The 11347-nt window shown below is 34.7% G+C and overlaps 1 protein-coding gene across 1 annotated transcript in view; it reads right to left on the reverse strand.

Moving 5' to 3' along the window:
- Positions 1-3783: 3783 nt before the first annotated feature.
- Positions 3784-11347, reverse strand: part of LOC107583674 (transforming growth factor-beta receptor-associated protein 1) — a 9754-nt gene continuing 2190 nt past the window's right edge. Inside the window, exons 2-11 of the mRNA XM_016269957.1 lie at positions 9740-9934; positions 8936-9090; positions 7939-8021; positions 7475-7819; positions 7325-7382; positions 7094-7237; positions 6313-6453; positions 4769-4928; positions 4224-4645; positions 3784-4119 (exon numbers count right to left, since the gene is read on the reverse strand). Of these exons, the coding sequence (XP_016125443.1) occupies positions 3973-4119; positions 4224-4645; positions 4769-4928; positions 6313-6453; positions 7094-7237; positions 7325-7382; positions 7475-7819; positions 7939-8021; positions 8936-9090; positions 9740-9934 (1850 nt within the window). The 3' untranslated portion in view covers positions 3784-3972. The remainder of the gene's footprint in view (positions 4120-4223; positions 4646-4768; positions 4929-6312; positions 6454-7093; positions 7238-7324; positions 7383-7474; positions 7820-7938; positions 8022-8935; positions 9091-9739; positions 9935-11347) is intronic.

Consider the following 11347-nt stretch of genomic DNA (forward strand, 5'->3'; position numbering starts at 1 on the left):
CTTCCCCGGTGTCTCCAGTGGTCTATGCTGTGACGATCCCCTGGTGGCCTGGCTCCAAAACCGAAGGTAAAGAAAGCTATGTAAATGACAGCGTTGCTTACAGGGGTTGAAAAATAGATATGTTTTGATCATCCTTTGGAGTGTTTATTCTCGGATTTCCTCACTATAGCAATAGCTTCTTCAAGGAAACTGCAAATTAAAGATGGTTCTATCTTTATGTTTCTTTGGTACCTTACCATTATTGCTATCCAAAGGTTGCAAATTAAGATTCTCCTTGTGTCTCAGCAACCACCGAGGCCAGAAAAATGTGCCATAAAGAATACGTTGCAATCGTTTGTGGCTTATTTGCTAAAACTGGCTGAGCTGCACTTCCTCTTATATACCGTACCAGTTCACATGGTTGTACTGTATTTAAGCAGCTACCTGACTCTCACAGTGTGATGTCTTCTTGTTCAGATGCCCAACAGATGTCTCAGGATTATTGCATCTTGGCATTGCTCGCACCAACAGCTGACTGAGCATCTTTGTGTTTTACTTAAAGAAATAGCTCTCCTAACGTCAATTCTGTTATTATTAATTCACCCTTGTGCATTTCATTTTTCTGGAGGAACACAAGTAGATGCTTTTAAAGAATTGTTACGCAAGAATTATAGTGTTGAGGAGCTGTCAGACTTCAAAAAGAAAAGAAAAACTTGTGAGTTGTCTCTCGCATTGCACGTCTTCAAGTCAAACCAATGGTTTGTGAGAAACATACTGAAATTAGAAATTTAATTATGCATTCTAATTTCAGTATTTTTTGGTAATAGTAAAAAATGACCAGTATGTTTTGGTAATAGTAAAAATTATGATCATTTTTACTATTACCAAAACGTGCGTCTAGTTTGTTTTATGTCTAGAATCAAAAATAGTGCATCAATTTCTGTATTTCGGCATATATTTTTTGGAACAATATTATGGTATATATTGTGCAGGTCAGTGACACAAGTTTTACTGTATGCACATCATGTAATTTTACCACACTTTCTCTACAGTACACATAGAGTATCACCATAGTTTTACTAACTCAACCTATCTACTCTCATGACACATTTTGTCGGGAGTCTTAAATCATAAAATGGTAGTGCTTTATATCCCCATTAAATTCAGCCATAAGTAAACACAAACAAAGTATAAAACCGATTCCATTTGGAAGTACAGGGTATGTTTCCAATCCATTTCTAAATAAAAAATGTTTTGAAGTACGCAGGCATTTTAGATGTCTACCTTTTATATTTAGAAGCACGAGATGTTTTTTGTTTTTACTCTTTTCCTCTGTCTGTGGTGTAGATATTTATAAAGATGACTGGTTCTCTACCACAATTTGTTCTGTAACTGTTGATTTTTGCATCCATCCTGTTTCCTCATGTGTAAAATGACCATCTGTGCCGAAGCCTTTAAAGATCCCCGGCTTCTCTCCAGGGGACATGCTGACTGGCCATATAAGCAAGTATCTGCACTAGATTGCTTTATTATTTGAGTATTGGTGAGCATAAACAACACCTGAAAGGTCAAGTGAAGCTAGTTTAAATCAAACCTACTAAAACTGCTGCAATACTGCAAGGTTGTGGGTTTGTAGTCTCTTTAGCCCTGAAATGTCAAAACACTGAAGGTCCCAAGAGGCATCTATCAAAGAAGGGAGGGATCCTAAAGTAAACTCAGAGTCCACCCAAATGACCATCGGCCCGGCCCTGCACACAAGCGGTCGGCTTTAACTGGGGGCAGAATGAGTCACAGTCAGTGTGGTCAACTCATAAGTGCATATTGAATATTAAACCATCTTTGTTGAACATGGACCCATATGGATGTACTTTATGAATAATCACCTTTTTGCCCTAATGCACAATTGCACAATATGCACATTATTTACAGCATACTTCATGCATAGCAAATGCAAAGTAGAATTACACATGACCTGTCTGGATTAGTTTTTGCCTCAATTTTATTTCTATAAAAAAAATAGTTGTTTTACTTAAAATTAATTAACCGCATTTCCTATTTTCCACATTTATTTATTTCAACCAGTATGGATTTAAATATATATATATATTTTTTTTTTTTATTATTTCATTTTTGACATAGACATGTTTTTGTGGGATATGCCCAGTAAGTGCATAACATTAAAATAATGTACACCATATGCTCTCAAAATGCAGCTTTTTAGCTAATTTGCCTTATGAATGCAGCTTATGAATACCACCCAGATATTAGATAAATGCATACAGATAGTTTGGCACATCTGTGTTAAAGCTTTTTTTTTTAATGTCGTCTTGTTTGTAAACACAATAAAATGAAAGCCAGTTATGCAATAGGACAAGAGTGGCAAGAGATTTTTTTTATAACAGGAGTGGAAGCAGAAGACTTTATGCATCAGTGAATCACTTTGACATATCACAGTCTGTTTGGTATATTCTGAATCACGTGATAACATATTTGAGGCGTTCTGTGATTTATATTTTTATGTCCACAAACTAAACAGTCTGGTCTGAGAATTTATCCACATAAGGTGGCTTGTCTGGAGAGCACCATGTCCTGAAGTGGTATACAGCCTGGGTTTGTCAGGCTGCCAGTTCCTCACCATACTTGGGATAGAAGCAGACAGCACTGAGCCAACCCAGTCCAGTGGGTGTAAAAGAGATGTCGACTTGTTTATAATATAGTTTGTTCTCTGAAACCCACGTCGAGGCCCATAGTATGCAAAGATCATTTCAGTCAAGTCAGAAGACATACAGCCTCAATGAATCTACATGAAGCATGAATGAACATGGCTGAAAGAATAGTTTATTATTATTTATATTGGCATGCCTAGGCTTTGGTTTGTATTTGAATTGTATGCATGTTATTTTCAGAGAAAGTTGCAAAAAGAGAAAAATACTGTAAAATATTGCAAAAAAACGGTGAGTTCATTTGAGAGATATTAATACTTTTATTCACCAAGGATGCATTAAATTGATCAAGTGTTACAAAATATTTTTTTATAAAAAAAAAAAAAAAACTACTTTTGATCTATTCAAAGAATCCTAAAAATATATGTGTCGTGTTTTCCACAAAAATAGTAAGCAGCATAACTGATTATAACATTAATAATAATGGGCATATCAGCATATTATAATGATTTCTGAAGGATCCTACAAGAAGACTGGAGAAGTGGATGCTGAAAATTCAACTTTTCCATCAAATTAATACATTTTAAAATAGATTAAAACAGAACAATTGAAAAATTATTATTTTAAATTGTAATAATATTTCACAACCTTACCGGTTTTTCTTTTATTTTTGATCAAATAAGAGACTTCTTTCAAAAACAATTTAGACTTTTGCAATTCTGAGAAAAAAAGACTCAGAATCGTGAAATATAAACAGAAAATAAAAAGTGGGATGTACACTCAGAAATCTGGTCCATTTTTTGCAATTCTGAGTCTTTATCTTGCACTATAATACATCATTCTAATGTGCGTAAGAATATTGTAATTTCAATTGGATAACTTTAAAGGCGATTTCCTCAGATTCCAGATTTTCAAATAGTTCTCTCAGCCAAATATTGTCCTATCCTAAAAAAATAAACCCTCATATATCAATGGAAAGCTTATTTATGCAGCTTTCAGATGATTGTGTACTGTAAATCCCATTTTCAAAAAATTGACTAGTTTGACTGGTTTTGTTGTCCAGGGTCACATTTGTCCAGTATGCATTAAATTGTACAATATCATCCCAGCTATATTTAGTATATATGCAGTTGTTGTGGGTTTCCTGCTCGTATTTTGTGTCTTGCTTTGTTGGTGTGTGTCTTAGCATGTGTCATATATTCTCAGCAATTTGTGCTAGTAATTGCCTTACTATCCAAGTAATTACTATCTTTATAGTAGGCAACCTAATAAAACAGCATCTGCTGAGAGTTAAAATGTGAATAGGTGTGAATAACAGTGTCTTTGTTGTTCAGTGTCCGCTTTCTCCAACATGACAGGATATGTGTGTCAGCTCTCCTGTCGGCCTGTGCAGGAACTCGGGCCTTGTAAGACGTTTCTGGCATGAATGGCAAACACATCCTCTGTCAACTCGGATCTTTTCATGCGTTGCTTCCATCTGGGAGCATAAAGAATAACATTAGAGTTGCTGTTTAGGTTCAATTGAATATTTGAGGGGGTTTTTTTCCTCACATAAATGGTTTCATTTATAGTACGTCTCACCCAGACATGCTTGTGTCTTAGGGTTTCCACCTTGGCTAGGCTCATCTCCAGACCTCGCATTCTTTTGTCATGCACTGTTCCTCTCAGTGATTCACAGAGGAACCGCAGAACCAGTTTAAGAGACCAGGAGTCCGGCAGCACCCTCAACACACTGACTAAATCAAAAGACGCTGCATTTTTGTTCAGCAGATCCACTGCCGTGATAACATGTTGACAGGACTCTAGGTAGATTTGAAGCAGAGAGAGAAACATTCCCTGAGTAAACTTTCTGTCTCGTCCAGCAGAGGTCCTCCAACAGTAGCTTTCAGCAGCCTGCTGGTCTTTTTCTTCATGGACCAAAACCTGCAGGGCCTTTTTGTGTTTACCAGACTTCCCAAGTAAAATTGCTCTCTCCACATGAAGAAACGAGGGTGTTATTTGGTCTGTGGCAATAAAGGGTTTAGTGGTTTCTTTCATCCATGAACACTTGCAACAGTATCAAACACATTTAAGTTTAAATTATATTAGTGTAATTAACCTATTAAAGTCTTTATCTGCATGCTCACCATATATGGTGTCCACATTATAGAAAGAAGATTGCCAAAGTAATTGCTGTAGTTTATGTCTCATCTCTTCCTTGCTTGTTTTATTGTTGTAGTCATCCTCGATTGACTGCCGTATCCATTTGACATATGAGGTGATGAGCATGGTATGATGCTTTTCTTCCTGTGAATAGACAACTGGTTTCTTAAATGCAGTGTTCAGTAATGCAAAACTGGCATGAAAGGGGAGCAGGGCCTTTTTGTGTTTACCAGACTTCCCAAGTAAAATTGCTCTCTCCACATGAAGAAACGAGGGTGTTATTTGGTCTGTGGCAATAAAGGGTTTAGTGGTTTCTTTCATCCATGAACACTTGCAACAGTATCAAACACATTTAAGTTTAAATTATATTAGTGTAATTAACCTATTAAAGTCTTTATCTGCATGCTCACCATATATGGTGTACACATTATAGAAAGAAGATTGCCAAAGTAATTGCTGTAGTTTATGTCTCATCTCTTCCTTGCTTGTTTTATTGTTGTAGTCATCCTCGATTGACTGCCGTATCCATTTGACATATGAGGCGATGAGCATGGTATGATGCTTTTCTTCCTGTGAATAGACAACTGGTTTCTTAAATGCAGTGTTCAGTAATGCAAAACTGGCATGAAAGGGGTCATTTTTACAGAATCTTTTGTCATTTCTTTTTTTTCAATCATTATACTCTCTCTGACCATTTCTTTTTTTGCTGCTGTGCACCCCATGTTGTATAATAAATAGTTTTACACACAAATTTTACACTTAACTTTGGTTCTCTGGGACCATATTATAGAAACATCCTAATTGAGTGCTGTCTGTTTAGTAACCATGGTGATTTCTGTTTGAAGCTTGTTAGGGCTTAATTTGAGACTTAACTTTCTGTAATAGACCCCTGAGATATAGAAATAATAGCATTTATCCTGCTTTCTCTTTATTGCATCACTGTAAATGGCCAGGTAAAGTTTCTGATCATCCAGTTCTGATGTGTAAACGTGGACGACGGTCATGTGTTGATGCAATGCCACAAAATTGCAGAAGTTCAGAACGAGTCGGTTTTTATAATCGAGTTTCACTAGAAGCTCTTTTTGACTGATGAGGAAGTGTTCTGTTATGAATGTTACAAATCTTTTCATACCAGAGTTGTTGTCTTTAATCAAAAAAAATTGGCAATTGAAATTATGCTGAAATAAAATCTAAAATTTTAGATGAAAAAAAACTTAATGAGAATGATAAATCAAAGTTTAAGTAGTTATTAACTGAAATAAAAATGCACCCCCAAAAAACTACTTATGAATATTTTTACAAATAAAATGAACAAAAATGTCAAAGTACATAACAAAATGACAAAAAAAATGAAACTGAAACTATAAAAGCTCATTCAAAATATGAATACAACTATAACAGTATATCAGTAATACTAAAATAACACTGTTCTATACATATAAGCTCTTGTGTATGTCAAAACGCCAATGTAAATTTGATTTCTGGTGACCCCCTTAAAACAGTCATTAATTACAAATGGATAAGTCACCTTGCTGTGTAATTCATTGACTAAATAATCCAAGTAGAGAGTCATAGCAAGTGGGTAGCTGGTGAGAATGGTAAGGACTTCTTCTGGTGCAAATGTAACATGGCTGTGTGCATGCGTCTTTGTAAAGATCAGTATTCCAGCCTATATTAAAATAAAGAGCATGTTTTAGAAAAAACACATAGCCTAGCTTAAAATGCAATAACTCTGGCGTTCAAAAGTTTAGTAGTAAGATATATATATATAAACACTTTTTGAACTTTGTATTCATCCAAATGCATCACGGTTTCCATAAAATGTTAAGCAGCACAACTGTTTTCAACATTGATCATAATAAATGTTCCTTGTTCACCAAATCAGCATATTAGAATGATTTCTGAAGGATCATGTGACTCTGAAGACTGGAGTAATGACACTGAAAATTCAGCCTTACTGATACAGGAATAAATTATATTTTAAAATGTACTAAATTGGACAATCATTTGTTTTAAACCATAGTATTATTTCAAAATATTAACGTTTTTACTGTATTTTTTGATCAAATAAATGCAGCCTTAGTGAGCATAAGACATTTCTTTCAAAGGTATTCAAAAAAAATCTTACCAAACTCAAACTTTTGATGAATAGTGTATTATAGCAAGGTTGCTCTTAGTGTCTTAGAGCAAATTCTAGATACATAATAGTGTTTCTTTTACTGCCAAGGGCAAAAGAGTAACCTAGACTTGATGAAATCTGTGTAACTCTGCCCTCTGCTGTTGATAAACAGTACAGTTAAAATGCTTGCCTCTTGGTCTCTCTGAAGAACCCAGTCTACAAATTTCCAGATGATGGGTTTATGTTCCAGATTTGAGAGAGTATTAACTATTTGCTGGAATACGCTGATGTGTGAGGGGTCCTCGCTCTGCTCTTCCACAATTTTAACCCAGGTCTAAAAAAAAGAAAAAAAGAAATGTACTTTCCTTTCTGATCCATCTTTAGTCATTGCTCTGTGGATCTTTCAAAGATGAAAAGATACCTGAATTGCATTGAAATGCTGGCCTTGACTTTGATAGAGCAATCCAAGTGTGAAAAACCTGAGATGGCAGCAAATGAGTTAGTGGCTTCTCACTAGAAACTAGAAAATAACCTGTGAACGCTGAAGCAGCCTTAAATGATGAGCACAAACCTTTTGTGCTGTTCCAAGTCAGGCACACACATTTGGAGGTTACAGTTATTCTGCGTCGACACAAGCTGGTCCAGTTTTCCATATTCACCTTGTTCTAAATACAGCTTAAAAAGTGCTGAGTCGATGTCCTGAGGACACATTTGGCCCAGTCCTGTTGGCCTGACTTCTCTCAAGAAGTCATCCAAAAAGATTAGGTACTGTTGAAATGTCGGCCAATCGTCTCGACTTAACGTCCACAGGTCTTTGGCATTGCTCACTGCTGTTGTCTGAGGTGTAAAGTCTTCACTCATAACAGGCATAGCTGGATAAAGGCTAATGATTTCCCTTGGGTCTAGTTCACCTTTACTGGAAAATAAAGGATTCTAGTGAAAAGGTGAAGGATGTTCTTCACAAATTACACGAAATTATAAAGCAGAAAAACTGAAAAAGTACTTTCTTGTAAAACACATTAAAACATTACTTACATAAAAAGCTCTTTTGCTTCCACAAAAGCCTCTCTATAGAACTTTATCATTCCAGATGTACAGATGACATTTTTATGTAGATCCTAAAAGTAAAGTGATGAATGGCATAAATCAGGATATATGTTATGCAATTGATAAATATATTAGTTTTCACTCCAATTATGAAGTTGGACTATAAATAAATAAATACATACATATACAGTATGTACATACATACATACACATATATATATATATATATATATATATTAGTGCTGGGAAACGATTAATCACTATTAAATGACATCCAAATAAAGACACACACATACAGTATATATTTTGAAAATATTTTCACGTATAATTATATTCATATAATTTATATTCTATATAATATTTAATATATGAACATAACATGTTTTTCTTAAATACATACATGCATGTGTGTGTATTTATATATACATAATAAATATACACAGTTCATATATATATAATATATATTTATATATATATAGAACATGTTTACTTTAGTTTGCTTTATTATTGATAAGCTAGTATATAAAAATGTAAAATCATGAATTTGATAAGCTCACATCTGTGAACATGTGACTCTGTGATCTTTGTTTAATACTATTGTCTTGCTGGAATGGCATCTGTGCATCTGGCGCGAGTGCTTATATGAATTACATTGCTCAGTGTGTAAGACGCTCAGCCTCACTGACCTCATGGCTCCGTTAAACATTATGTGTAGTTTCTATGTTGTAAGATTATTCTCATATGACTCTGTCTTTCAACAGGATATACCTACTTATCAAATATAATCTATGTGTTATAAATTATGATTAAATTATATTATTGACACTAAGGGGTCAAAGATTGGCAGGTTAACATTATTCATGACCCCCTGCTTATAGATGCTGGCTTAATGGATTATATGTATATTTCTAACATTTTAAAGAAAGATAAGACAAACATCCACTTTGTAATTAGTAAATACTTAGTAATTTATCATTGGTCTTACCTTGTATGAATCTTTTGGCAGGAGATCTTGAAGTCTGTCCAACAGCATCAGGGCTTCATCAACTCTCTGACTCTTAACCAGGTCTTCAATCTGATCCTCCAAAGGAACAGGTGACAGCCGATGAATCTCTTTGTCAGCAACAACAAAAACACTTTCTATAACAGAAAAAGATAGGAAATAGTTAAAAATGTGCCATTAAATGACTATAAAATTAAAAGCATGATATTGCTATTATCAGTGTCTACAGATTATGGCAACAAACTCAGACTGCATACTCAAATCTGATTGTTTTAAAGCAGTGGTTCTCAACTAAAGGACCCACTGCTCTGTACATTTTGTATGTCTCCCCTTATTGATTCAGATCATCAGCTTGTTAGGAGAGAGATCCATGAACTGAACTGAGTGTGTGAGATTCAGAAACATACAAAATGTGCAGGGCTGCATTTCCCAAAAGCATCGTAAGCTTAAATTGATCGTAGCTCCATTGGTTTCAATGGGTGTACAATGTACTTAAACTTACGATGCCTTTGGGAAACGCAGCCCAGAGCTGAGAACCGCTGGTTTAAAGTCAGTGTGAATCTGGCATATTTTGTGTGAAACATATTTGTAGTATTTGTTGATTAAAAAAAATTATTATAATAAAAAAAAAAAATGTTAATAAAATTTTTTTTTTAAATAATTTTAATTTTTAAAGAAGTAAAGATACAATATATGAGCAATTATTAACGGCAATATTACCTCTGAATTTACTATGACTTCTGATTAATGATTTTTGAAAGATTGATGTTGGATTGTAAAACGAACCTTCTGTTGAGACGAGAGATTTGGCACTTTGTAAAGGGACAGTTTGCTTCAGCTGCTGGTCCAGAATGCTGTAGATATGAATAGTCTGATTTTGTAGCACTAGCACATATGGGAAAAGAACTGCAGCATCCACCACTCCATCAGGCCACTGTACTGGAGGATGCTGGGAAGTGCCATTCTTCATCACAAACATGCCTGCGTGTCACATAGAATATTTTTACTTGTTACTTTATAAAGCAAATAAATAATTTGCACTAATTATTGTTTAAATGTAAATGTATATATTATATTTATTTATTTGCTTACTTGATAGACAGGCGTTAAAGGAGTAGTTCACTTCCAGAACAAAAATGTACAGATAATGTACTCACCCCCTTGTCATCCAAGATGTTCATGTCTTTCTTTCTTCAGTCGTAAAGAAATTGTTTTTTTGAGCAAAACATTTCAGGATTTCTCTCCATATAATGGACTTCTATGGTGCCCCTGAGTTTGAACTTCCAAAATGCAGTTTAAATGCAGCTTTCAAAGAGCTCTAAATGATCCCAGCCGAGGAAGACGGGTCTTATCTAGCGAAACTATTGATTATTTAAAAAAAAAATTACTATTTATATACGTTTTAACCTCAAACGCTCCTCTTGTCTAGCTCTGCATTTTTCCGGTTCATGACAGTTAGGGTAGGTCTAAAAACTCCCATCTCATTTTCTCCTCCAACTTCAAAATTGTCCTAAATCATCCTACATCGCTGTTTTGCCATTTTTTTGTAAAGGGCATTTGATCTTCTTTGCATGTTCACTTTGTAAATACTGGGTCGGTACTTCTGCAGAAATGTAGGATGTTTTGAAGTTGGAGGAGAAAATGAGATGGGAGTTTTTAGACCTACCATAACTGTCTTGGACCGGGGAAAAAAACAGAGTTCATGCAGAGCTAGACAAGAAGAGCGTTTGAGGTTAAAAAGTATATACGTTGTAAAAAAGTTTTAGAAAATAATCAATCGTTTCGCTAGATAAGACCCTTCTTCCTCGGCTGGGATCGTTTAGAGCCCTTTCTTCCTCGGCTGGGATCGTTTAGAGCCCTTTGAAGCTGCATTTAAACTGCATTTTGGAAGTTCAAACTAGTCGGGGGCACCATAGAAGTCCATTATATGGAGAGAAATCCTGAAATGTTTTCCTCAAAAAACACAATTTCTTTACAACTGAAGAAAGAAAGACATGAACATCTTGGATGACAAGGGGGTGAGTACATTATCTGTAAATTTTTGTTGTGGAAGTGAACTACTCCTTTAATTGAGTTTTCAGTTGTGTCAATTAAATGTGAGGTATTTATCCTAAAATTCCCAAAATTAAATAATTGAAAAAAGGGGAATTAAAAATAAAGAAAAATGGAATTCAGTTAGGCAATAATTTAAATACAGCTACAAACCGACGAACAAAAATATATCAAAAGTATATTAAAGGTAAATTAACTTGCATAATACTGTAGCTTAGATTATCTGGTCTTGGAAAAATGTAATCATGTTAATAAATCTCTTCTGTTTAAATCTTTTCTGAAACTTTGGAGGAGACACATATGAAATTAGAGAAATATCAACAAAAGGCTCCATTTTTTTTT

The sequence above is a fragment of the Sinocyclocheilus grahami genome, unplaced genomic scaffold (assembly GCF_001515645.1).
Source record: "Sinocyclocheilus grahami isolate Dianchi unplaced genomic scaffold, SAMN03320097.WGS_v1.1 scaffold54.1, whole genome shotgun sequence".
NCBI lineage: Eukaryota > Metazoa > Chordata > Actinopteri > Cypriniformes > Cyprinidae > Sinocyclocheilus > Sinocyclocheilus grahami.